At 56.2% G+C, this 27456-nt stretch overlaps 1 protein-coding gene and 1 long non-coding RNA gene across 7 annotated transcripts; one reads left to right on the forward strand and one right to left on the reverse strand.

Annotated features, from left to right (window-relative positions):
• Nucleotides 1-965: 965 nt before the first annotated feature.
• CAMKV (CaM kinase like vesicle associated) lies at nt 966-20324 on the reverse strand. 6 transcript variants are annotated; one of them, XM_042978982.1, is made up of 11 exons: nt 16540-20324; nt 5324-5432; nt 5082-5213; nt 4827-4901; nt 4475-4613; nt 4219-4339; nt 3987-4062; nt 3764-3900; nt 3525-3603; nt 3206-3293; nt 966-2907 (listed from the first exon to the last, which is right to left on the reverse strand). In XM_042978982.1, the coding sequence occupies exons 1-11, from the start codon at nt 20234-20236 to the stop codon at nt 2326-2328; spliced, it is 5235 nt and encodes a 1744-aa protein (XP_042834916.1). In that variant the 5' UTR covers nt 20237-20324; the 3' UTR covers nt 966-2325. The 6 variants fall into 6 exon arrangements, with proteins under 6 accessions (XP_042834916.1, XP_042834917.1, XP_042834918.1 ...); XM_042978983.1 differs by lacking the exon at nt 16540-20324 and adding an exon at nt 15939-16089; XM_042978984.1 differs by lacking the exon at nt 16540-20324 and adding an exon at nt 12913-13059.
• A 143-nt stretch (nt 20325-20467) lies between these two features.
• Nucleotides 20468-24505, forward strand: LOC122236652. The gene is made up of 3 exons (XR_006214789.1): nt 20468-20565; nt 23429-23574; nt 24242-24505. It is a non-coding gene; the product is annotated as an uncharacterized LOC122236652 (long non-coding RNA).
• The last annotated feature ends 2951 nt before the right edge of the window (nt 24506-27456 follow it).

The raw sequence follows: 27456 nt of genomic DNA on the forward strand, positions 1-27456 counted from the left end.
CCTCTCAGCCCTCAGCTCTGAGTGATCTTAGAAAGATCGACACAGGTCTAACCACTCAGGACACCCTAAGCTCACTCTTGGCTTTATTCAAGCAAGTCATGATGATCCCTCAGTTTGGAGGTGGCAAGGCCTGTACCCTGACTTTAGCTCTTAGCTCCCAAGAGGATCAGCATGCCTCTGAACTGTACTAGGGTTGGAATTTTAGAAGCCCAGATGCTTCACAGAACAGTGACTAACAAAACCCTTTTTCTGATTTCCACATCAGAGAAGTTATCTTTGGAGTCCTCCCTGAGTAAGAGCAGCATCCCTGGTGAATTCACCTAGGCAAGTCAGGGCTGGAACAATTCTTCCTATGAGTTCTCATGCTTAACTCTTTTTTAGCAGTGTTAATACCCTCTCCCCAGAAGAAACCTTCTGTAAAGCCCCATGATATAAAGCTTATTTTTCCACCTGAAGTAGACCCAGAGTGAAGTTCTTTGAGCCTATGTGGAAAGCATAGGTGTTGTTCACAGGGAGGAGGAATCAACACAAAGGGCAGCATAGAACCTTTGTGCAATGCCCACCCTGCACCCTCTCCCCAACTCTGGGAAGCCCACTTCGGCCATGGGCAAGGTCTCTACCTACGGTGGTTGCCCCATGGTGGCCTCCAGTTGTATGCCTAAGTCCAGACAAGCGCTCTTGTTCAACAGGACTTGTTAGAACAGCAGCCCAGAGGTTATTCTTTGGCACAAGCCCAGGAAAGGACTCCCCATCCATAAGGATTTCTAGAGTCCGGAGGACCCGCCACAATCAAGGAACACACAGTGGTAAAGGATGATCTGCACTCTCAGCCCAAGCAATCCTCATGGCACTGAGCACAGACCAATACCTGTGAACCTGCTCCCAGCCTCTTCCCTCCCCATTGCCTTCCAGGGGCCCCTCCCCAGTAAGACAGAGGAAGCAACGGCAAGAGGATGGCCAGAGGCTTTGGCAGGGTGACATTTATTTGCCAGGTTCAGCAGGCACACAGTTAGCCTACCAACCTTCATACACCAGAGCAGACCCACAGGCATGCAGGGAGAAGGGCAGGACTGACACTGGAGTGCCGAGCAAAGGCCGGGACCAGTGTGGCTGCCTGCCCAAGCTGTGGTGGGGTCTGACAAAGGGCACCTGCCAGGAGCCTCGATCAGGAAACGGGGAAGCCTTATTCCACTTCCTCATCCCAGAAAAAGCAACTCAGCATGGCTCAGAGGCACCTGGGCCTCTGTTTCAGCCATGATAGAAGGGGAAGTGGGTCACAGACGTAGAGGGGGTTCCTCTCTATTTTGTTGTTGGATTAGGAAGGCAGAAATCTGCCCCTATGAAGGGCAACCCCCTAAATCAGACTATGGGACACTGCCATGCAGCAGGCCCCCTTCAATGGAGAGGACTGTAGACTGAACCTAAGGGACTCCATCAGAGAAGAGCCAGGGGATACCAGCCCTCCCTGTTTGGCTCAGGGTAAGGACCAAGCTAGGCTGGTGCATGACGAGCTGGGCCTGCACTCTGCCTTCCAGTTTTCACTGCCACATCCCAACTGCTCCTCCTTCCCCTTACAGGCTCATGAAGCTCAGGGCATAGGGCAACCCACTGCAGAACCCAGGAGGGCAGGAAATAGCATAAGGGTGTTGGTGAGAACTTTCCAGGGACAAAGATGGAAGCTTCTACCCCCCCCCCCCCGCCACACTCATTCTCTTTCACTTCTGAGGACCCCTAAAGCTACCAAGCAGTGCCCCCAACCATGCGACCAGTCTTGTCTTAAAGCATACTGCCCTAGATTTTTGAATTCTCTATACAAGCCTGTGTCCATTCTTAGAGCAGCCCACATACCACAGGCACATACCTTCATGTGCAGGAGCCTAAGACCGCTGACAGGGCCTCGCTGGAGGACCAGCTCTCAGGGCAAGGCCACCCAAGATTAGGGCCTGGGAAAGGATGGGACCTGCAGGGCCTGCCTGGGGAAATTGTGAGGCAAAAAGGGAAGGGGAAGGGAGCAGGGACCTCCTGAGTATCCCTAGAGCAGCATCCCGCAAGGAACAGAAACTGGTGAAGCTAGCGAAAGACAGAAAAGCCACAAGGAATCCATGCAGGGGCTGGGGCCGGTCCTGCCTCTGGCCTGCCCACCACTCACGCACATACACACAGGAGATGAGACTGCTCTCCCGTGGCCCCCAGACATGCCCCACACTGGGAGGCAGGGGCAGGGGGAGCAAGGGCATCAGGCCAATGACTCTATGTACAGTGAGAAGCCCCTCATCCACTCTCCCACCCTCCTGCCCATCCCCTGCCCCACACCAGACTGCCCACTCAGCTGGTCTCCTCCCTCCGAGACTCCTGGGCATAGCCAGCAGCCTCTTCCCCTTTACTAGAGGGTGGAGCCTGGCCTGTTGTGCCCCCGGGGGCTGTGCTGTCCGGCTGGGCCAAAGCCGGCTCAGGGGTGGCAGCTGCCTTGGTAGCCGGTGTGACACTGCTTTGAGTGGTGGGCATGATGCTCTCTTCTGTGGCTGGTGTGGCTCTCCCATCAGTGGCTGGAGTAACACTCCTGTCGGTAGCTGGGGTGATGCTCCCATCGGTGGCTGGGGTGATGCTCCCATCGGTGGCTGGGGTGACACTGCCATCAGTGGCTGGGGTGACACTGCCATCTGTGGCTGGGGTGGCACTACGGTCTGCGGGGGCTGTATTATCACTCTTTGCGGCAAGAGCAGCATCACCCACTGTGGCTGAGGTGGCACTGCCCCCAAGGGCTGGGGCAGCTCCACTTGCAGCTGTGGCCCCACCTGCAGCCCCAGCAGTGGCAGTGTCTGTGGCTGGGGCAGACTGGGCTGTAGCTGTGCTGGACTGCTCTGGTGCCCGGAGCCGTTTCATGAGGGTGGTCACTCGGACAGCCTTCTGAAAGGAGGGCAGTGGAGAGAGGCTCAGAGTGGGGCTCACAGAAGCTGGATCCACTCCTTCGCAAAGGCCAAACACAGACCATTCCATGGCGTCCCTGGCTGCCTCTGACCACCCAAGGGCCAGGGACCCAGCTGTTCAACACACCCACTTAAGGTAGTGACAGTGGCTACAATCACACCTGATAGCTGAAGAAATGCCTGTGTGTGGCTGCAGGGATATGATATAGGCAAGAAACTGTGTGTGCCAGAAGGAGCACTTGGGATCAATCCAAGAAAGGGAGTCATCCAAGCCTTACCTTCCACTTAGCCCTGGCAAAGTTCTTTTCAATCTGGGCGCAGACACCATCCTTGATGTTCTTATCAGAAGCAGCATTGCCAGAAATCCTAGAAAGGGTACAGATGCATCTGGATCTGAGGGTGTATAGGCCTTCAGGGAGACTGCCCAGTCCTTTTCTCTTAAGATCCAGAAGTTACCAGGCAGGCCTCTGGGCTGGGCCTGAGCTCTGGGCACCCCCAACCCCTACTCAAAGCCTCAAGGATGGGGGCTACTAGATGTGAGGACAGAGGCCAAGGGAAATCTGGCCTCTCCTTCTGTCCTCCATGGGCCCTGCTCACCACTCATGGGAGATGGCCTCTTCTGCAGTGATGCGCTGGTCTTGCTCCACCTCCATCAGCCTTGTGACCAGGTCTTTGGCTGGGGACAAAGCCAAGGAGAGGTGAGGCATTGGCACCTCATCTCACTGTCTAGAGGTGATGAATAGGCTGGGAGGTAGGAGCAGAGTCCAGCAGAGAAGGCTGAGAGCAGGTCCCCCATACCAACCCTCCCGCTACCCACACACTGGGCACCTCCTCACCTGCCTGGGAAATGTCATCCCAGTATGGAGAGTCAAACTCGTAGTCGCCAGCTAGGATCTTGCGGAAGAGGTTCTTGTCATGGTTCTCATAGTCATCTTCCTCCACCTCCTCATAGAAAGGTGGGTTCCCTGAAAGCCTACATGGGGGCCAAAGGGCAGGGTCACTTAAGAAGGCCATGGACACAGAACCCCACCTGGCCTGGCTACAAACCCATTCACTCACAGGATGTACATGATGACTCCAATGGCCCAGCAGTCCACGGGGCGTCCATACCGCTGCCGGCCTACCACCTCTGGGGCTGCAAACACAGTGTCCATCTGGTGGTCAATATCAGGCCTGGCCAAGCCTGGGACCGCTCATACCCACTTCCTGGGCTGGAGACTTCCTTCCCCCTACCCAGAGCCACTCCTTGAAGGCTGTCCCCCACCCTGTCCCTGCCCCACCCCCTGCTTGCCCAGGTACTCGGGAGTCCCACAGGGCTCCTTGATGAGGCCATTCTCTAGCTTAGCCAGGTGGAAGTCGCTGATGACAATCTTTGAGTTCTTCAACCGATTATAGTAAACCAGGTTCTCCAGCTGCTCCGGGCAGGAATGACATGTGGGTGGGCAGAGAAAGACTCCATGAGGACCTCAGAGGCTAGACCAAGACCCCAAGGTGCTGTCCACCTCAGCCCCAGGCCGGGTGCCAACAGACCTGGCTCCTGGCCTCACCTTGAGGTTCCTGTGCACGATCTTGAGTGAGTGCAGGTAGGCCACGGCCTCCAGGACCTGCCGCACCACATTGCTTGTATCTCGCTCCGAGTAGTAGCCCTGGTCCAGGATCCAGTCAAACACCTCCCTCCCCGTGGCCCTGAGGGACACCAGCCCCTGAGCCCACGTGGGCAGGATCGGGGGTGGGGCAGGAGTATTTGGGCAGGCTGCCTACACCAGGCAGCTAGCTGGGCAAGGCATGGGGACCCAACACCCCAAGGGGCCAGAAAGGGGGCTTTCCCTGGTTGCAGAGGGCAGAGCAGGTAAAGGCCCTGGGGACTGAGGAATCCGGGGACCCCAGACCCACACTCACAGCTCCAGGAAGATGAAGTACTCCTTGCGGGTCACAAACACATCCACCAGTTGCAGGATGTTGGGATGCTTCACCCTGGCAGCGGAGAGAGGGGCCAACAGTTAGGGCTGGGTAAACCCCTAAGAGAGGCTCTGGTTGCCACTGTGGGCCACAGCAAACTAACTGGCCAGAGCCTGGTACTGCTTGAGGTCACCTGCCCTTGAAACCATTCCCTGCTACCTCCTATGCCACCCCACCCCGAGGCCTCACACTCACATCTTGAGGATGCCTATTTCGTTCTTGGCCGCCTTCCGCACCTTGCGGCCGTCCCGCTTCTGGAACTTCTTGCAGGTGTGCAGCTTGCCCGTCGTCTTGTCCTTGGCCCGGAAGATCTCACAGAACTCCTCACTGTAGCCAGCAAGCACCCCACTCAGCCCTGGCCTCAATGTGGGCTGCCCTCTGCTCTCCTTTCCCAGGCCCTTGCCCACCCACCCTTGACCACAAGACCCCGCACTCACGTCTTGATGACCTGTCCCAAATCATATCTGTCAGTCACCTCCGACGGCTGGTTATAGTTCTTCTTATCGCCCAGAGTCACACACCCAAACGGCATTGCCAGTCTCTGAGCTGCAGACAGGATGGAGTCTGGCTCAGCTGTACCACAACATGGAGGCTTCTCCCCACAGTATGGAGGCTGGCTCTGGGAGACCCCAGCATGGCTCAGGACAAGGCAAGGGGCAGAGACTGCACTAGGAAGGGCTAGAGGGTGGTCAGCCTCCTACCCCTGCTTTTCTGGCCACAGCTCCTGCCACTCAGCTTGGCTGCCTGAACTACAACAGCCCCTACTTACGAAAAACATATTAAACCGACATATCAGGGAATCACTTTCTATTATGTACATTAAGAATTTTTTTTTACCAATTTCTTTAAATTTCAGCTATTGCACAGATGATGGGGAATATAACCACCCACCCAGCAGATAGCCATCTCTGAAAGTCTGAAGATACCAAGTGTTAGCAAAGACTTGAGCAGAAATGCATACATTTTTGCCACAGGACACTCATATTACACAGCAATGGAAATGAAGGAGCTATTGCTATAGCCAACCACATGGTGAATCTCACCAATACAGTGTTGAGTGAAATAGACACAAAAGAATACATACAGCATAATCCTATTGATTCAGAGTTCAAAACAGGCAGAACTAACTTGTACTAAGGATACAAACATTCTGGTAAAACTGTTTTTATAAAGAGCTAGGAAATAAGTACCATAAGTCCTTCCACGAGAAAGAGAGTAGTTGCGATTGAGTCAGGACACGGGGAGATTCTGGAGAGCTGATTTCTGAAACTGAGTGGTGGTTTTCACAGGTGTTTGCTTTATAATAATTTGTAAAAATGTACATACAAGTTTGGGGCACATTTCTAGATTTTCGATATATTTCACAATTTTAAAATGTTGATAAAAATTATAGCTATCCGTGGGGGTGCCTGGGTGGCTCTTTCGGTTAAACACAGACTTCGGCTCAGGTCATGATCTTGTGGTTTGCAAGTTCGAGCCCCACATCAGGCTCTGTGCTGACAGCTTAGAGTCTGGAGCCTGCTTTAGATTCTGTGTCTCCCACTGTCTCTGCCCCTCCCCCACTCGTTCTCTCTCTGTCTCTCTCTCTGTCTCTGTCTCTTTCTCTCAAAAATAAAATAAACACGCAAAAAATTTTTTAATCAAAAAAGAAATTATAGCCATCCATATGGAAGAACACTTGGTAGGGGCGCCTGGGTGGCTCAGTTGGTTAAGCGTCCAACTTCAGCTCAGGTCATGATCTTGTGGTTTGCAAGTTCGAGCCCCACATCGGGCTCTGTGCTGACAGCTTGGAGCCTGGAGCCTACTTCGGAATATGTGTCTCCCTCTCTCTCTGCCCCTCCCCTGCTCATGCTCTGTCTCTCTCTGTCTCTCAAAAATAAATAAATGTTAAAAAAAAATTTAAAAAAGAACACTGGGTAGCTATTACAAAGAATAAAGTACGGAAATGCACTGCTGTTGGACGGTTTCTGAGATATGTTAAGTAGAAAAGCAAGGGACAGAATGCTGGGTCAAGGGTGCTGCTATTTGGGTAAATTTTTTATTTAAAAACAATTTTTTAAACGTTTATTTGTTTTTTGAGAGAGAGAGCATGAGCATGAGTGAGGGAGGGGCAGAGAGAGAGAGAGAGAGAGGGAGAGGGAGAGACAGAGACAGACAGACAGAATCTGAAGCAGGCTCCAGGATCTGAGCTCTCAGCTCAGAACCCGACACAGGACTCAAACTCATAGACCATGAGATCGTGGCCACAGCCAAAGTTGGACGCTTAACCAACTGAGCCCCCCAGGCTCCCCTGGGTAAATTTCTTAAAGTTTATGTTCCAGTATACTCCAAACTCCATTCTGGAAAGACAGCTAAGAAAATCAGAGTGCTCTTTGGGGCAAAGAATTGTGTGTTAAAGGGGCAGATTTATATCTTGTATTATTTTCTGTTAGAATTTTTACTATGATTACCTTTATTGATTTAATAAATGTTGCATTCAGGCACAGTCCTTGGAGAGTTTCCTCAGAGAGACCCCATTTGGGTGGAAGTGAGGAAAGGCTTTGAGGGAGAAGCAGCAGCAGGGCTGAGCCTTAGAGGAGAAGGATTTGCCAGGAGGCGTGCAGGGGTAAATGGTCCAGAAAAGCTAGACAAGCCTGCCAGGGCCTCACTGCCAGGGCCCACAGGAGATCTGGGCAGTCAGGTCCAGGGAATAAGACCCTGGCCAGGGGTGGGTGTCACAAAGGTGACCACATGCAGCTGACTACAGTGGGCTCCAGGCACTCTGGCACCTGGGACATGGCACCCATGGGTCTGCAACCTTGCCAACCCAATCCTCACTTGCGGTGGTGGGTGGACTGGCTCCAGCACCCAAAGGAAAATGCACTCGCAGCTCTTGCTACAGGTAAACTTCAGGAGGGGAGTTACTGACTGTCTGGACCTCCATAACACATGGTTAATGTGATACTGAGGCCATGGCAAAAGCTCTGCATGGAGGCTGCAAACGACCCTGCTGCTGCTGGCTGTGCATACCATCCCTCCACGCCAATTAGCACTTGCTGTGCACCTCGATGCTCCCCTATCTGGACTCACTGCAACTACACGGTAGTAGAGAAGGAAAGAAGCCATCCCCAGAGGAAGCCGCTTGGGTCACAGGGACTCTGCCAGCCAGGGTCAAAGGCCAGGACCCACACAAGTCCCATGGCTAGCCCTGGCTTTTGCTTGATTCCTCCCAGGCAGAGGCCACTCCCTCCCCAGGGGTCACAGTCCCGGAAGTGTTCCCTCAAATTTGTCCTCAGCATTAGGAAACAAATTTCATCCTTCCCTCATATGGGTTATTTGGGCTCAGGAAACGCAAATGCATTTCACTGGTGTGATTTAAGCCAGGGCTTAAGCCATCTTGTGAGGCACTGCAGAGGCAAACAAGAGAAGCTTTGAAGATTGTCCCCGACTGTGTGTCTTTGCCACCATGGTCACAGCCCTGCTCCTGCGTCTGCCGGAGAGGAGCATGTGGCTGGAATCCCACACTCACAGCTGACAGCAGAGGCACAGCCACCCACCACTGCCGGCCACTCATCTCTGTGCCCTAACAATCTGGGGGAGGGGGCCTGCATCAGTCCCTCAATGGCTCTAACGCACTGTGATTCCCTTTCCGGGCTGGAATCCAAGAGCCATGTACTGGGCAGGAGGGTGGTACCTCAGCCTGCGGGCCCCCCAGGAGAGGTGGGAGGGACCTGTGTCCCAGCTCTGTTGCTTTGCTTACACCGTTCCCTGTGGCAGGAATGCCCTTCCCCCAAAGCTTCCCATCAGTATCCTATTTGTCACGGCAGAGTTATTTATAACGTAAAAAAAAATCAGCAACTACCTAAAATCCAACAACAGGTGACTAACCAGCTCAACTGTGTCCATTCAATGGCAGGAAGTGTGGACACTGACAAGGGTACTGCCCACCTTGGCCTCCCTGTGAAGCAGCCTCCACATGAGCTAGGTGTCAAGACCGGTGCTTAATCTCTTTCTTGGTTTGTTGTGATTTCTGACATTATAAGGTTGTTTGTGCAACCAATTGTCTAAAATGATTCTGATGTTCCAGGCTCAAAATGGCCCTTCTCTGAGATACTTTCCACAACCTCCACTTTCCCCACCCTATCAGCTCCTTGCTCTGCTACGTGGTGTGGGAGATTCTGTATAAGCCCATCCCTGATATTGGCCCAGCTTTCAGCCATACATATTCTCTTGTGCTCGCAAGGATCCAGGGTTAGTCTTGTGGTCTCCTCCACCACAGAAATTCAGGCCTCTGCTCACAGTCACATCAGCCTGGATCTAGATCCTAAAACCTCATGAATGGGGCAGGGACAGATGGGCCTCTCTCCCTACCGTGGGTGCCCTGATCTCAGTCAGTTACTGCTTCCTTCACCAAACTGTACCCATTTGCCTCTACCCCCTTTCTAGCCCCAGGGCGAAGAAAGGAGAAAAGGGGTCCCCTCTACCCCCACCCTCTCCACCATCTGCTGCCCACTGCTGCTGCCTGGGAGGTTGCTGGTGTGCGCACCAAGCCCCTGGCACCTGCTTGCAACAAGGGAGGCCCTGGTCCTGAAGCTAGGGGAGCAGTCAAGGGACAACTTCAAGAATGGTGACAAGCCAGGCAGAAAGGGGTTTGCATTTCTCACCCCCCACGGCCCAGTCAGCCCAGACCCAATACCCAACAGTGGAGAACTATCCTCCCACTGACACAGGGGCAGAGCCCAGGTCAACACTGTGACATGGGAGGACACAGAAGCCCCATAACGGCCATTTCCCTAGAGACATGGCTCTTTCCATTTCCTGCAGAGAAACGGTGTGCACAGGGGGCTGTCCAAAGGGAGCTTAGGGGAAGCGCGGAGCCTGGCACTGCCAGTGCCCTCCAGCTGACTCTAAGGATGCCTGATGGCCAAGCACTCCCAGTTACTGCCTGCTCCTCAGGTCTGACCCCTGGGCTTGGGCAATCGAGCCTCAGGGAAACCTGAGGGAGAATCTGCCTGTTGGTGCCCTGGTAATAAAGGGTCCCATAGGGGCCCTGCTGCAGCCTTAAGCAAGTCTGGCTCCAGAGGTCCTGTGGTCCTGCATTGGAGTCTTGTTCCCTCCTCCACTGGGGTCAGCCTGGTTCAGGCCCCACCTTTCACAGCAATAAACAAGTTTCCCGCTGCCCTGGACCTCTCCCATGTGGAGTTCCAGAGCTTGCAGTAAATCCTGGGAGGCCAGGAGGGGCCCAAGAGGCCTCCCGCTACCTCCCAACAACTGTGGGCAACACCTCCCGATTTAGTGGCAGCTGTGAACACCAGCCTTCAGGTACCCCCTCCCCTCCCCTACTCTCCTCTCTCAGGGACTGGGGCTGCATTTCCTGCTGCAAAGGACATGCCTAGGCCCAAGCCTTGCCTGGCTCTCACAGCTGAGGTCTCACTAGAAGGACCAGGGGAAATGGAGACTTCACCCTCAGGGTCTGGTGTCAGAAGGCACAGCCAAGCTTCTAGCCCACTGTCCAGCTGCTTCAGGGACATGGGCAGGGGGCTGCTGTGGCTGGGCCTCAGGCTCCAGCTAAACCATGGTCCATAGTTCCTGCTGCTGACTCTCCCGTCTGACGGAGTAAGAACAGGGGGCCTCTCCAGCCTCAGCAGTGGGCATATAGTCCAGTGGTGCCTCCAGGAAGTTCAGCCTTGAACTTGGCATGGCAGGGCTAAGAACCAACTGGACCCTCCCAGGCACCTGGGGTCCCAGTCTTTGAACCCCTGAAGGAAAATCCACTGGCAGCCCTGCTGCCCTGTGGGTGGAGGAGGGAAATGCAGGGGAAGGCCCCAGAGTAAAGGATTGCTATGGTGATGGAAGTTTTGAAACAAAGGGAAGGGGAAGGGGAGAGGTGTTGGCCAACCCCTTTTCTAAGAATTCCTTGAGATTTTGGCCCAACTCCTTCCCCATGGGTTCTGGCACCTGGCCCCATCAAGGAAGGGGAGGAGGGGGAATTGAGAGACTTTAGAAAAGAGAGAGGGGGGCAGGGACAGTGAGGGACAATGGCAAAAAGTGATGGAAGGGTGACAATAAAAAGGACACAGGCACAATGACACAGGCAAGAAAGGTGGGTAGGGTTTCTGAAGGGGTCTATGGGCACCCAGCAGAGCCCTAAGGCCTCCACAGCCATATCTCTGAACACCTGGGCCATGAGCTGCCCGTGGTGCCTGGACCTTTGACATTGAACCCTCCTGTATCCCTCAGAAATGCACTGAACTTGGTGTGGGAAGCACAACCACGCCTGGGGGAAGAGGCCAGCTGTTGCAGTCCCCTCCCAACAATTCCATAGCCCCTCTCCCAATCACTAGGCAGCTTAGGTAAGGCAGGTCCATCAGGTGGAGGGTGCATGCCTGGGGAAGGGGGCTGGAATGAAGCTTAGAGACCTGGCTGCTTCCCTTTGTAGCCCCTTCTCTCAGCTGGCCCAGCCCAGCCTAGACTAGCCACGCCCCCTTTACCTGCCATCCTCCCCAGGCCTTGGGTCCCCAGGACCCCTCTTGCAGTTCAGCCTAATTCCCTGCTGCAGCCATCCCACTTTCCAACAGTGGATCCCGTCAGGGGGGCCAGAAACAGCACCCTAAACAACCCAGAAACAGGATAACAACTGCACAGCACCAACCCCCTGCCTCAATTTCCCTAGATGGAGATCATGAAGTCTGTGGCCTTCTTCCAGGGCAAGGAATGGTGGCCAGGACATGGGCTGGAGAGGAGGGCCAGCAGCACATATGGGGAAGGCAGCCTTTGGCACCTGGGGGTTCACATCAAATGCTGTGAAAGAAGGGCAGAGACCTCTGCCGCACCCTGAGCCCAGCCTGACACTGAGGGGAGGAGAGACACCAATTTCCCAGTGGAGAAAACTGCGGTCCATCAGGTGGCTAAAATTCAACTGAGGAGGTGTGGAGTGGGGGGAGGGGGAGAATCGGGTCTCTCTAGGTGGTCCTGGGGGGCTCAGAGTCTGGGCCTTGGAGGGGGGCAGCAGGACAGGGTCTGGACTGCTGCAGACTAAGCTTTTGGTGAAGGATAGAGGGCCCTGCTCCCCAGAAGGGAACCTGGTGGAGCAGGCTCTGTCTACGGGGTGCGGACAAAAGCAGTTTGGCACAGCTATGGGGGGCTGGGAGAGCCTAGGGTCTCTGACAGACACTACAAGCTGGGTAAGGCAGAAATTCATTTGTTCATTGTCCACTGCCCCCCCACACACACCAGCCAGGGACCCTGCTCCCCAACGTGGCGCCACCCTGACCCCCTTCCCCAGCGCTGCTGACTCGCCCCCGCTGGCACAGCAACACACATGCGGGAGGCACACGTGTGAGCACCAAGCCCCGCACCTCCCAGCAGAAACATGTGCGTCCCCTACCCCCACCGCGCAGCGCTGGGTCGGTGCCCTGAACCCCCAACTGGCCCCCACGTTAAGGCTTGGAAGCTGAATCTTGGCTAGGGGGCTGCGGGCCCCCAGGGGCTTGGGGCCTCCTCCCCCACCTCGCGGCAGCCCCGCCCAGCCCCCTTCAGGTTGTCGCCTATAAAGAACTCTCCGTTGTCATGGAAATTAGTGACTGCCTAGCTGGAGGAAGGGGACCCGGGGGCAGTTGGGAGGGGTTGAAGGCGGCTCTGGAAGTCAGGAGGGTCGGCTTAGCCCTCGGCCCCTACCCCCAAGGGGCACCACGAACCTTGGAGGGTTAAGGTTTTCACAATTAGGAGCCCAGCAAGACGGGGGGGGGGGGGGGGGGCGAGAGGGGCGGAGGGGGGTCGGGGGGAGAAAGATTCGCCTGACTTGAGTCTCAGAGGCTTCCCCTGGGACCCCCGAGCCGTGAGAGGTGACGGGCAACTTTAAGCCCAACCCCGCTCTCCGACCCCCGGATCTCCAGAACCCTCGTGCTCTGCCCCCACTGAGACCCCAAGCCCTCGCGGAGCCCCCGCGCACTGAGCGACCCGAATCTTGAGTCAGAGACCCAATCCCCCAAGACCCCCACAACGTGCGTTCAGGGGGCGCCCCCCCACCTCGCGGCCCGCCCCGCACCTGCAGCGCCGGTCGGTCACACGGAGGAAGCGATCTCGGGTTCAGTGGGGCGCCGAGGGTTCCGGGGGCGGCGGGCAGAATCCGCTCCGGGCACGCGGGGCAGACGCGGCGCCAGCTGCAGCCGCTTGGGCTCGCAAACCTCCAGCATCTCCCGCCGCTCGCCGGCACCGGATTCGCACCCCGGGCCGGGGGCGGGCTGGGGGCGGGGCCTCCCTCAACCGGCTCCGCCCGGGCCCTTGAGGAGCTTGAGGCCAGAAACCCACTCGAAAGGGGGCGGACGACCAGCGGTAAAGAGTTGTTGAGCACTAGCCAGCCTGGCGCCGGCCTGGCTCTCAAAGACTCCCTTAGGCCCTGGGACTGACTGGGCAACAGGGGCCAGAGGGGCCTTCTTATACACATGGCAGGGAGTGGGGAGTAGGAGGTGTGGGGAAAGCCAGAGTCCTGGAGCTGCACAGGAATCTCTTGGCAGGTAGTAGTCCCCAGGGGACCAGCACTCTGCCTAGCTCCCAAAACCTGACCCAAAGGGTGGAACCTACTTACAATAACAAAGTGTGCAGTTGCTAGGGCAAGCTGCATTACAGACTGGCATCCTCTAGCTAAGAATAGTAAGCACATGGTTGAGTATGTGGGCAAGTGGTCAGTGAGGGCTCCAGACCATGGTGGCAGAACCTCCTATTCCCCCACCCCACCCCACCCCAGTTCAGCCTTTCTCATTCCGAAGTCCCAGCCAGGGTGGCTAGCCCAGCCCACAAGGCTGCCCCCCCTCCTTGTGCAGCACTGAATTTCCCAGCCTATAAAAGTCACCTATGACATGGTATGGATTGTGCTTTCTTTCCAGTTTAATCACCCTCAAACACTTCATGAGCAGCATCACCACCAGCAGCCTAGGCTGGGATGTGGGGATACAGGAGAACTATTGCACCAAGGGGTCCCACCAGTCCCGTCCTCTGATGGGAAAAGGCTAAGAACTGCCTGGAAGAAGATTTGAAGGAAGTCCTTGGCCATTTCTTTGTCCTTTGTCAGGGAGGCACATAGACCCAATGCTTGCCCCTTCCCCCTCACAAGCACTGAGAACCATCCTGAGGCCCATGTCGGAAGGCCAGACAGGCTTCTTGGTGCCTGGAGCTGGGTTCCACCCCACCCCAAACCTCCCAGTGAGCCTTCTGACCCCATCCTGGGTAAGGTCATTTCCAAACCCTTGGATTTGAGTGAGTCTTCCCTGTATGGCCCCCCATGGCTGCTGACAGGAGTGACTGCTCAAGTGAGGAAGTTGGGGCTGGAGTTGGGAAGGCTAGCCTGGGAAATGACCACTCAAACAAGGCCCCTCAATATCTTCCTCCAGACAAAGGTGTCAAGGAGCTCTTTACATCCTTCCCTGGCTTTGGGTCACCTCTTCCAGGCCAGGCTGATGCCACCTCTGGGCCCTCTGTGCTCTGGGTGGTCTCAGTCACAGCACCAGCCCCACCACTGTGTAGGAATCTCCTGGCAGGCTAGGCATCAGCAGGGCAGAGGCTGTGTTTCATTTCAGTATGCTCAGTTCACGTCTGCAGAATGAATGAATGGCCTGGTGTTCGGTCCTGCCTGCTGTCTGCCCACTGTCCTTGAAACAATGGTTTTCTGAGTTGTATAGTACAGCTGAGCCATGGCTTGCTGACCCCACACATGTGACATACATTTTCTGGCTTTCCTGAAGGTCATAGCTCTCTGGGTATGAAGAAGCTGGGCTAAGGAGAAAATAGAATGGGGGATTTAGAGGCAGGGGAAGAGGTGGTTTGCTAGAGCCCTGCCTGCTGCTGGCAGTGCTCCACCTCTTCTTGGTCGTGTGCACACTCCATGTGCCTGTGGGTGAGTGCACGTGGTGGGGTGTGTGTGTACACGTGTGAGTGTATGTGTGCGTGAGCTCTTCTGCTGAAGGAGACGGCAATAGCACAGTGTGTGCAGTGGTGCCCAGTGGCACGTGTATCTGCATTCTGTGTGCACCCAGGCGTGCTTGCTCGCACATGTACATGGACACTGTTGCTAGTCTGTGAAGCCACTGGTCCCTGGAGCCACCGGTCCCCTCCCTGCCTGACACAGGCCTCAGGACTGTGGAGGCTGAATCAGGATATGGGAGCAGGATGTGGGAAGAGCCTGGGCCATGCCCGAGGGCTGGTAGGGGCTGTGATGACCCTACATCACAGGCTATTTCCAGTCTCCCCACCCAGGACAGCCCCTCACTGTCAGGCATTTGGTGGGGGGCACAGGGGGGTGGGGCGGGTAGCCGGGTCTTTGCCCTTTGTGGATAGAGCAACCTAAAGATGAGAACATAGTGTTGGGATGGGAGCACACTTGTCCCTCAGCCCCCAGCCAGGGAGACACAGACAGGGTAGGGCTTCAGTGTTTTGGCTTCAATCTCTAGCCACCCTCCGGGCAGGAGGTAGCAATACCAACTGAATGCCATCCTCTCAACTCTGCCAGGCCATGGACTGGGCCCACGTGGAACTTTATTCCCACCTCTACTATTTAGAGCTAGACAAGGTCAGGGGCCATGGCTTCTAGCCACCCCCCTGGCCAGAGGAATGGTGGAAAGCCCTTTAGGACAGGGCAGAGTTTGGGAAAAGAGCAGGGGCAGTTGGCATTGACATTGTCCAGTAGCCTCTATGAAGATATCCTAAAGAAACCAGTACCCTAGGCCAGTGGGCAGGGAAGCCCAGGTTGGGAGGCTGAGGAGGGGAAAGGAGCCCAAGGTTGACAGTTCTGGCTCTCACCAGAGATAGACAGTCAGAGAGGCAGGATAAAGTGTGAGCCTACCTATCCACAGAGCCCACAAAGCAAGTCAGATCCTCATTGCCCAGTTCAGGTTGTATCTCCCACCCAAGATCCAGGACTTATCTGACACCTGCATGACCCTGACTTCCTGCCCCAGGGCACCAAAGGCCAGCACTCCCATACCCTCATACTCTGGCCACAGAAGCATAGAGCTTTAGGCAAAGTTCAGACTTTTCACCAGGCCAGCTACCCCAAGAAGTCCAGACTTTTATAGGTACCCTCTCTTGGAAGCAACAAATGTTCCAGGTCCCCAGCCATCTTTGGAACTGTTAGGCTGTTGTCCATGTTGCTGTCCTTAGCCCCCCGTAGAGGGCCCAAGATGGAGGAGGGAGGAGGGCAAGCCATCTTTTCCTCTGGAGCTAGGGGAGGGGGCTGTCCCCCCCCCCCCATGACTCACTCCAGGCTGTGTGGGTTATTACATTATGTTTGAAATTGCCATGACAACCAGCTGGCAATCAAGGGTAATTGCACTTGTCGCCAGGGCAACGGGGCAAAACCCACAGCAGCCACTGTCTATGATTGCCCTTGGGGTGCAGTAAAGGTCAGACTAGACCAGAGCCAATGCCAGCCAAGGGACTCTGATGTTCTCTGGAAAGGATAGGATTGCCAGGGCCCATGGAGTTCCATTGTGCAGAGGCAGGGTGTGCCTTGGGAGTGCCAGGGTCCCCATCTCTAACTCCATGCCTGGACCTCTGTCCTTCCCCACACCACTCTGTGTCTAAAACATGCCACAGTGCTCGAAGTAAGCAGAACCAGAACTTTTATATGCTCACAGATGGTACTTGTAGATGGCCCAAGGGCCTTCCTCCTCATACTCACGGCGGCTGAGCCACAGACTCTGGAAGGAGTCCCGGGACGCCATGATGGAGCCTCCAAGCCAAGCAGCAACAGCACGGTGGGGAGAGCCCAGCACAGTGGCTCGGGGGCCCAGCTCCTGACTTAGGCGCTCAGGAAAGCCGTTCACCAGGGTGGTGCCACCTTCCAGCACCACGTTGGCCAGTAGCTGCTCCTGCTGCTTGGCATCCAGCCGGCCAATGCTAAGGAGGGCTAGTTGTGGGAGGCCAGGCTGGTTGAGGCCTAGCAGATTGGGCTGGAAGAGGGCCTCAGGGCAGCAGAAACGCTCAGAGCCCAGTGTGATGACCTGTTTGTCTGGAAGCATGAAGTCCACTCGGGCCTGAGCCTGGGCGCGGGCCATCTCAGCTGTCATGTCCATGGCCACATAGCAGCAGGCCTCTTTAATCTGGTTGACCAACCCTGCCTTGGGTGGCGAGTGGCCACCTGCCAGCAATAGCTGAGCCAGGTATTCAGTGAGGTCAGCACCAGCCACGTCCAGCCGGTAGGTGTCGAGGGGGGCCAGATCCCCCGTGAGGATAGGCGCCACATAGGAGGTACCATGGCCACTGCCCAGCACCAGCCCAGTGGTGCGCCCGTAAGCATAGAGTGCCAGGAGGGCCTGATGCGCCATCTGCATGGCTGGCACGTGGAAACGCTCAAAGAGTATTTCAGCCACCTTTTCTCGGTTGGTGCGCGGTGAAATGGGTGAGTCAGCCACGAGGACAGCCAGCTCCTCCGGCCGCACGCCCAGCCTGCAATAAAACAAGTGCTGCCACAGCATCTCCAATGCATCCCAGTCAGAGACCACTCCTCGATTCAGCACCGAACAGGAGCCCTCTTGGTCCTCGGGCACCACATACCGAGGCTCATCCTGGGCTGGGTGCTGTAGCAGTTGGACACGTGAGGACACCACACTGAGGACGTGGTCCTCTCCAGCCAGTCCACATTTGGTGAAGCCCGTGCCTGTGTCAATCACCACAGCCGCCATGTCCTGGTAGGGACCCAGTGAGTGGCGGCAGAGCACCGGGGACTGCACTGGCAGAGCATCCGTGGCGGGCACCAGTTCATAGCAGGCCCCACGGAGCAGGCCAAGGTGTGCAACCACTGGTGAGTGTGTAATGTCCTCAGCCATCAGCTTGAACCGGGGACCCTGGGGGTCACTGCCCACCATAGCCACGGGCAAGACCTTGCACCCAGTGCCAGGTGTAGATAATGTGACCAGGGAAAACTGCTCCTCTTGGGTCCCAGGGGAGCTGCCAGGTTGCCAGGATGAGAGCTGATGTGTGCTGGAGCTTTGAGTGGCACCAACACCGACCTTTTCTCTACTCATGTAGACACGGGTCTCTTTAGGGGCCAGGGGCACCTGAAGTAGCCCTACGTGGGCCGGCAAGCCCAAGGGCTCTCCTTCCTGATGCAAGGTGGAGGCCTGGCCAGGCTCCCTGGGGATGGGGGTCCCTCCTGAGATGATGGGCTCTTTGGAAATGGGGGGTTCTTGAGAAAAGGGATGCTTCCCGGTGAGAGAAAGCTGCCTGGCAAGAGGGGTTCCAGTGAGAGGGGGCTGACCAGGAAGGGGGAGCTGCTTGGTAGAAGGGACTTGCTCAGCCAGGAGTGGCTGACCAGAAAGGGGGGTCTGCCTGGTGAGGGGACACTGGTCGGCAGAGGGAGGCTGAGCAGTTGGAGGGGGCTGTCCAGCCAGGGGATACTGCTCAGCTAGTGGGGGCTGACCACTGAGGGAGGCCTGCCCAGCACCTTCGGCCCTAAGGTTGTCAGGGTGAGCAGTAAGGACCGCTTTCTGGTTGTGGTTGCCTGTATCCACCTGGAGTAGGGATCTGGGCATCACCTGGGGTTTCGCTTGTGGCGTAGGCTCGGGGATCAGCTCTGAGTTCACCCACTGCAGTTTCTTGGGCTGGACCATGGAAGTGTCCTGCATCCTGGCTGTATTCAGCATCCAGATGGTGTGACTAGCTTCATTTTTTTCAGCATCAGGTTTAGACCAGCCAGGCTCATGAACATGGCTCAACATCCTCTCACCAAATTGGAGGGGCATCCCCAGTGGAATGGGCCCAGTGAACAGTCTGATGGGTGTCTCAGTACCAGGGGAGTCCCATGACTCCAAGTTGATACTCCCCTCCTTGGGAACCAGGGCCACCTCTCTATAGCTTCCCGACGAGAGGCTAGAGGGCACAGGGCTGGACAGTACGGGTGAAGTGGACCAGAATCTGGAACGATTGTTGTCAGGGGAAAGGATTGGCACGGGTAATGGTCGAGTGGACAACACATTTTCAGGGACATAGATGGATGGGTGGCTGGGCATGAGGCCCACGAGCACTGCCCGTGAACCCATGGGGTCATGGCACAGTAGCCCCATCCTGGTGTTGCCTGTGGCTATATCAAACACCAGCACATGGTCTTCCACAGCATCCCGGAGCTGGCAGGTAGGGGCACTGGAAGGGGGAATCTGTATGGCTTCCCTGGGAGACTGGACTGGGGACTGCTCGTGGCAGGATACTTGGTAGGCAGACGCTGGCACATTGGAGCAGGTATTGTTGCAAACATTGAGAGGCTGCTGGTCTGGCTGAGAGCTGCAGATCTCATGGCTACTCCTCTGGGACTTGGGGGACCCTGGGAGTCCTGAGCCTGGTGTTGGGCTGCCTGGCCTGGAGGTGTAGACCAGGGGCTTCTCTGCTGGGTTCTCAGGCTGGTTGGGTAACACCAGCATTCTGGCAACCTCAAGCTCCTGGACATGGTCTGAGGACTCCTCTGGAGTGGGAGCTGGGGCAGGAGTCTCCTCCCGAAAATGAAAATCCACTTTGTCCTGGCAGGGTGTGACCACTTTGGAAGACTCCAAGACAACTGACCATCGATTGCCACACTCCCTGAGCAGAAGGTCTTGGGACAGGCCATTGGTGATGGCAAGGGTATCTGTCGAGTGGTCAGGGTTGGAGGTGTAAGGTTCAGATGCTGCTGGCATTGGGGTTGTATCCACAGCTGAAGTATTTGCCTGAGATGGAGTTGGAGGAGCCTGGGCTGGACACGGGCACTTGCCCTGGCCCTGACCTTGAGTTGGAGCCAGAGGAGGATCTTGGGCTACAACTGAGCCATCCTCCCCTGACAGGAAATAGGGTAGCCACCGGCTCTTTCTGCTGCCCACAGGGGCTCTCTGGTCAGGACTGCAAGGGCCTTTGCCCCAGCCTACCAGGACTTTAGCTGGAGCCTTGCCCTGCCCTGCAACCTGAACCTGAAGCCGGGAGCAGCAGAATCCATCCTGGGCCATGTCACTGGTGCTGTCACTGCGTGTGCACAAGGGTAGGGCCAGGGTCCTGTCCTCCACGATGAGATGCGTTTGGGTTCCCACGATGGAGCTTGGAAACGGACTAGTAGAAGGGAGCCTCAGAGTATCTTGGGAGGCCTGCTCACAGCCACACTGGGAGCTAACCTCAGCAGGGTCCCGGTGTAGCTGGTGAATGGGCTCAGGGGCATGGGCCTGGGAGGCAGGGCCACAGGTCCCATCAATGATGGCCTCGGTGGACAATGACAACCCCTGCCTGAAGTATGCAGATCCCGAGTTTATCCATGGTCCCTGGGACCCTCTGAGGCCACCCCCCGGCTGCTGGCTGCTGGCCAAGGAGTGGTCTTGGGGGCCGGATGTATCAGGGCCCCCCACCTTCTTGGTGACTTCCATAGTCCTGCTCCATGCCCTAGGTGCCCTGCCCCCACTTCATTGTCATGGCGACCCCACACATCACAGCCCCCAGTGACCTGGGGGTGGGGGGGGGCAGTGACAGAGTGTGGGAAACCAGGGGCCCCACCCCTCTGAGGAATGCGGCCTGCCCAGGGAACCTTGGGAAACAGAAAGGCCCAGGAACCTTAGTGAAGTTCTTCACCAACCCTAGGCCACCCTCCTCTCCCCTTACCAGCCAGGTGACTACTCTACCCAGGCCTGCCATAGAGTGAGGACAGTGCCCCTTGCGGCAGGGCCTAGGAGTGGCAGTGTAAAGCCAACAGAGAAAGGTAGGCAGGGGAGACTCTGGATTCCTAGTGTACCTCAGATGCCAGACTTGGTTCTTTCTCCTCACTTCTCAGGTGTCAACTTGAGGCTTAAGGCCTGACCCAGGGATGAGTTCCAAGTATGTGACTCAAGGGACTTTGGTGGATCAAAGCCCCTTTACCACTCAGTCCTGGGAGACAGAAGAGGGTGAGGGGCCCAGCTCAGGCCCATGCTCCTCTCCCCCATGTTCCCTGGCTCCCACTCCAGGGACAGCAGCTCCTTGGCAGTCTTTCTGCTCCAGATGGTTCTCCTCTGCCTGTGCCTCACAGAGCCCCCTCCCCAGAGCCACATGTCTTTGAAGCCTAGAACCAGTCAGTATCCCACAGAGGTGACTATGGGAGCCACAGGGGTGGGGTGGGGCCTTTGTTCAGAATCCTCAAGTCAGAATGTTCTAGCTCTTGTCACATTGTGTCAACTTCTCCTTGGCCATGAGGGGGGCAGGGCACTTGGCATAGGGCTAGGCCACAGTGGACACAAGGCCAGCCAAGTGGCAATTACAGATGGGGCACAGTAGGGACACAGGGGGCACAGGGCTGGCTACAGAGTGGAGGTATGGTTGGTGCAGGACTGGGCATGCAGTGGGCACAGCTGTATATACAATGAGGACAAGCTGGATAAAGGACTGGACATAGGGTAGGCACATAGGAAATGTAAGCTATTAGACTGGGTGGGCACTTTCACCCTTCATTTCTTAGATGGGCAAACATAAGGCAGGGAGGGGTGGGACCTGCCAGGACCACCAGCACCAGACGTGACCTACTACGACATGAGACAGGCCTAGGCAGCAGTTTGGGGAACCACCTGTTAACCACAGGCCTAGTCTGGAGGTTCTGACCTGAGGCCGCATCAGTTCTCCTCCCTCCTGCCAGCCGTCAACTCTGAACCTCTTCTGTCTGGGCCCCAGGGCTATGTCCTTTCAGGCCTCAGTCTTTCTGCCCAGGAAACAGGTTTGTGGAGAATGCAGCTGTAGGCTCGTCCTCTGAAGCAGTGTTTTCACAAAGGTTAAAAATAGTACTTACAGTTGGCAGTGGGGTGTGAAACGATGTGACCGGGGACTAAGGCTAGCACTGTGCTGCATCCACACCTTCTTGACGCAGCAGGGGGCAAAGCCTGACTCAGCCACGTTCAGGCCCCCCAGGCCCCCTCCCCTCTCCCCAGATGCTGCCTTCAGTTAAGAATGGGGACAGATTTCTCTGAACACTACTGTGTCACCACACACTGTGGCCCAGGAAGGTGGCAGAGCCGAAGGGTCTGTGGCCTGCGTGTGTATACATGCACACGCACATACGTGCTGAACACTATCAACTTCATTCATCTCTTGCCCTGAGCAAACTGCTTTTTCCCCAACAACAGAGATGCTGGTAGCAGCCTCTGGAGCATGTGCAGGCCTTGAGCTGGGCTGAACCTGGGAGGGCTGGGGAGGCATGGAGGGAGGCCCTGAGAGCCATCCCTCTTCTCCTGCAGAAGTGAGGCATAATCCTCCTTTCCAGGGCTGGGAGCTTTGCGAACAACTGACCTGGGGTTGTTCTGAGGTATCCTGGGGAAGGGAGCAGAGCCAGCTGAAGGATGTGGGCCCATGAAGGAAGGCCCAAAGAAAGCAGTCCTGAGAGAGGAGAAAGCTCTTCCCCTCCTGGGAAGCAAACACCCCCTTATAGCAACAATAACGACAACTGATACCGATTGGGCTCTTCTTCCGAGCCAGGCGGTGCTGAATGCATGTAACCCAGCCTCATGATAATTTGATGAGCCGGGCACTATCATCCCTATTTGACGAATGAAGAAATCAAGGCACAGAGAGGAGAAAGAATTCACAGAGGTCTTAGCTAATTAGTAGTAGAGCCAGAATCTGAAGCCAGACCACCAGGCTCTGGCCCCCCACTTCAGAAATCTATGTACCACCGCTGGTTACCACACCTAGGACTTGTACGCATGGACCCTGCTGGAAAGCAGTCAACATGCCTCCCTTCTGAGTGCGGCAGCCCCAAGCCCCCACCTAAGCTGTGTCCCACATGAACCTTCTCCTCCTCCCAATAGCTTAGCAGGTGGCTTAAGCCTGGGAGGACCGTTTTCCCTAATGGCACCTCTAAGCCAGTGGCCTCCCAGGAGCCTGGCAGTGCTGAAGAGGGGTCAGCTACACACCCTGCTGAAGCAGGCTGAGTCCTTTGTACTCAGAATTCTGGGCTGGTCAAAGCCCAGTGCATTTCATCCAGGTAAAGGGAGGGGCAGCAGGGCAGCCAGAGAGGCTCCCAGGCTGGACCCCTTCTGCCCAGCCCCCAGGGTTCAGGCAGGGACATTGCCACTGTACCCCTCCCCCCTACATGTTTTTAAACAGTCTCTCCCCACGAAGAAGGGCATCCAATTCTATTTCTGATTCTGGAAAGTGAGGAGGGCCAACATGTTGCCATGGCAAACTAGAGAGCCCCTCCTCGAGGCTGAGCCCATTCCCCAGGCTGAAGGCTCTCTAGGATGGAGGGGCCAAGAAAGAACTGGAAGGAGCCTAGTCTGAGGGCAAGGCCATAAGGAGTCTCCTCTGGAGGGCAGGTCCTGACATTACCTCTTCTCACACCTCACCTGACCCCCTCTGGGCAGACTTTGGGGAAAAGGCCCCAACTCCCGTGGACAGGGTCAGATTTCAGGAGATGGAGTCAGGACGCTCTGAGAAACCATTCTTTCTTGTGGATCAGGCTAGAACCCTCCCACCTAGGAGGTCTTGAGGGTGGAGGGCAGAAAGGGCACCAAGAGGAGAGGGAGGGTTTCAGGACTAGCCAGGTCTCCCAGACCTGATTCTCCAATGCAGATGTATTTTTGGCTTCTTTGTACTCTCAGGAAACAGCTCTGTCAAATCCTTGGCCCTGCACTCCTCCAGTCTACCTGTCTTCCCCCTCCATGTGCCCAGGGAAGACTCTGGATATCGCCAGAAAATCTAGGATCAGAAGGAATCTTAGAGAGCTCCCAGTGGAGGCAACCACTTGGTAAATAGAGTAAAAAGCAAGGCGTGTTTCCTGAGAGATTTATGCCCACTGTCCAGGGTCTCATACTCCAGCCCTTCTGCCCCAGAGGGTGCAGCTAGGTAGCATTTAGACCTGTGAAGGGAGGGCATTCCACATAGGAGCACAGCCCAGGTACAGGAAGGCTTCCGAAAAGACCTAAAAGGATGTTTTGACCCAACCCTCTCTGGGTAGTGATGGGAAACCGAGACCCCCACAAAGGAAGGAGACATTCTTGGTCTCCTGGCTCCACAAACAGCTCCACAGTGCTTTCTCTGTATTTTCCTCTCCTGACCCTCTGCTCTGGAGCTGTCCGAGTGACCCATGAGCACTAACTTCCGGCTTCCCTGAAGTCTCTCCTGGCCAGAATTCACCCATTCCCTAGAGATAGCTGACCCCTCCTCCTCCCTGGTCCCCATGCCTGACCCCAAAGGGAGACAGCCAAGGGTTCAGAGAACAGCCCTAAGGGAACCAATGGTGGGGTGAGGGGTGATAATCCACTCCTAATCTGGGATGTGGAATGCAGATCCAAGAGTGCCGGGAGGATGTGGCTTTTGAGCTCTAAGGCACAGGGAAATTTAAATAACAGATGTTTAAACAACCTTCCCTGCAAGCCTCGGTGCAGTGACCCCTCTGCTGTAATGTGTTACAGCTTAAAAATAGCCCACAATGAACTGCTTGAGCTCCAATTGACTCAAGCTTACGTAACTCTGCGTGAAAGATGGCCAGCCGCACCAGCCTGGAGGGAGGGCAACGGCAGAGACACCCTGACTGCTTCGGGGCCAGGGCAAGCTCCTCACCGTCCCTGGGAGCAGCCCCCCAGCCAGGAGCCAGCATAGGTGGGGGCAGAGGAAGTGCTGCCAGAAGCATGCATAACTTCATGACTATTGAGAAGAGACCTCCAACCACATCTGCAGAGGGGAGGTGAGATCTGCCCTCCCTCAGGGTCCTTGGAGAACCCGGGCCCAGTGGAGGGTGGGGGCAACTTTAAGAACAGATGGCTGGGTCAGAGCCCATGGGCAAGGAGCCATGTGGGAAGGGTGACTGGGGCTGCCCAAAGGATTCCTTCCCCCCTTTGAAGAGGGAGCTCCCCAGCTTGGAGGAAATGTCAGCATAATCGATGCCTGGCTGGAGCTGGCACTAGCACAGAGTCCAGGAGTGAAGCTGACTCCTTTGGGACCTTTGGGACCAGGCTGCACTGGTGGGACTTGTGACATGGGAAAGTGAGCACTGGCTTCCAAGCAGACCGAATCCTGTGCTCTTGGCTGCCAGCTGCTTTGAGTCCCCTGCCTTTCCTGATATGTTCCCAGATCCCAAGTGCCCAGTCCAAGACATTCCACAAATGTGCAGGTGGCTAAACCAACCTAAAACGGAGTAGAGAGGAGAGAAGGCAAGGATGCCCCCGGCATTGAGAGCCTCTGGTGCTCCCTCTCCTGAGCAACTTCCCTCAGCTCCCACCACCTGAGTTCAAAATAGGCACTACCGCGGGCCTTGCCTCTGAGCTTCCACTGAGCGACAGTGAGACTGGTGAGGGCTAAATATAAGGGCCTCCTGTCAGGACCCTCTGTCTGGGCTGTCAGGGCCACAAGTACCTCTGCTTTCCTGACAAGGTCAGGGCTGCCAGATGGGAGGAGCAGAAGTTGCAGGGGAATGAGTAGCAATGGTAGGGCAGACACAGGTGCTGGGATCCTCATCCTACAAGAGGAGAGTGTGGTGGTGTTGCCTCCCTCTCCAGGCAGCACTGCCATCCCTGCTAGACCTAGCATGAATATCCTGGAACTGGAGGCAGAAGATGTTCGGGGCACCGAGGGGATAGAGAACAAGATGCAGAGGCTGTCGGGGAGGCTCAGGAGCCGAGAGTTCCTATCAGAGACGGACTGATTGGGTGGGTGGGGAGCAGGATTCAGGAGAAACAGTCATTTTTAAGGGGGTCTGAGGATATCAGTGTGAGGTGGCTGGGATCCAGGTGCCACACCTATGTTCTGAGCTGGGTCAGGCAAGCTCCGCCAGCTGATGGGCACCACCTGCCAAGTTTTGGGCCAAGGACTCCCACCAGGGGAGGACCAACTGTGAAGGCCATGCTCATGCTCCAGGTCACCATCCTCAAACCTGAAGAACCCAAGCCCAGCCAGGAGGCCACCTCAGTCAGATGTGAATGTCACAGCTGCCCAGGATCTCCTGGCATCTACACTCATTGGGTTAGAAACTCTAGCTAGAGCAAACCCCAAAGGAGTAGCAGGAGAGAACGAGGCTCAGCAGGCCCCTGTGCCAGATGGGGAACACCGGGGGCCCTTCACGGAGTCATCCCCACTCCTCTGGGCTGGCGTAGCCCTACCTCTCGGCTAGGACCCTCATCTGGGCAGAGCAGAGGCTCTGAGTGAAGAGACGCTCAGTTCCTGGGGACTTCACAGAGGGGAGTTTTCCAACGCCACATGGAGTAAAAGGTGTTTCTTGTTAGGGCCTGGGAGATAAGGCTCAGTGCTCAGCTACTGATTCCTGGGACTGCTTATCCCCAGGCAGAGGCAGTAAGTGTAAGATGCAGCCTGGGCCTCTCGGAGCCTCAGACACTCCCAGCAGTGCCCATGTTTCCCCCAACCCACTCTACAGGTAAAGGGAGTTAATTTCTGAAGTAGGTGGAGCTGTGGCCTCATGAGCTGCATTGAGGGAGTGACTGGTGAGGCCAGTGTCCCAGGAAGATCCCAAAGTTTGGAATGGGGCAATATCTGGGGCCCTTGTGTGTGACCCCAGAGGGCTTTTGGGTCCCTGGGAAAATTCTCTGAAAGGCTGGGACTGAGGCATTAGACCAGACTCATGGTCCCCATCAAAGCAGGTCGGTCTACCCCATGCATGCTCTCCAGGTGCCAGACAACAGTGACACCAATGGGCAGTCAAGAGGCTGTGAGTCATCTGCAGCTTCCTCAGCCCCAGCTCCCATCCTAGCCTCCCTCCAGCCTTTACTGGCACCTGTTGCCCCCAGCCCCCCCTGGGCTGTGATAGGGGGAGATGAGGCAGGGGAGCTGGTACCTTCTTTCCACAGCTCATGGTGGAAAGACTGGACTCCCAAAGCCCCAGAAGAAGCCTCTGCTCACCCCATTCCATCCTAGTGGCGGGCCTAGGCCCACCATGGCCACCAATAAACTTCCCCTTGCACCAGCCAGCCACCATGCCTGAGATACTAGTCAGGCCTCCCCCAGGGGAAAGGCAGCTCAGCCTTCACTGGCTTGGAAGCCACTCAGAAACGTTCTAGTTCCCCCAGCCCATCTGGGGCCTAGAACTAACCCTCCCTTCCTCTTCTCCCTGGTGGCCCAGTCAGGAATTTGAAACCCTGAAACAGTTCCAGTTTCTGACACTCCAGCTGAAATTGTGACTATTCGGGTGGCTCTGAGAATGGAGCTCAGAGCTTGGGGGCTGCAGCACTGGGAGGGGGTGCAGCTGTGCCATGATCCAGGAGCCCAAGCACCTGCTTAACTAGGCCCCTTCCCTGGAGAATCCTGGGAAGCCTAGAGGCCCAGAGGCCCTTGGCTCAGAAATATGTCCAAAGCCCCACATTCTGGCTGCACGGGAGAGCTGATACCTGGAGCTATCCTCCATCTGCCTTCTCTGAAAGTCCTCTCCTGCTAAGCTCCCCTCCCAAGCAGAGACCCCTTCTTCTCCAAGCCCCTCTCTTATGAGATGAGACAGTGGTCCATGAGTTTCAAGGGCTCAGTGGAGAAGGAGCCTCAGTCCAGCTTCAGAGAGGCCCCTGGGCCTTCTCCTCACTCCCCACCCAGGGCGGGGAGCTCTGGGTGACCTTCAGATCCCCAGCATGAGGTCAGAGCAGGAGGACTGCCAGTTGGAGGGATGGAGACAGACCTTTCCAACTAGTAT

This window comes from Panthera tigris, chromosome A2 (genome assembly GCF_018350195.1).
Source record: "Panthera tigris isolate Pti1 chromosome A2, P.tigris_Pti1_mat1.1, whole genome shotgun sequence".
NCBI lineage: Eukaryota > Metazoa > Chordata > Mammalia > Carnivora > Felidae > Panthera > Panthera tigris.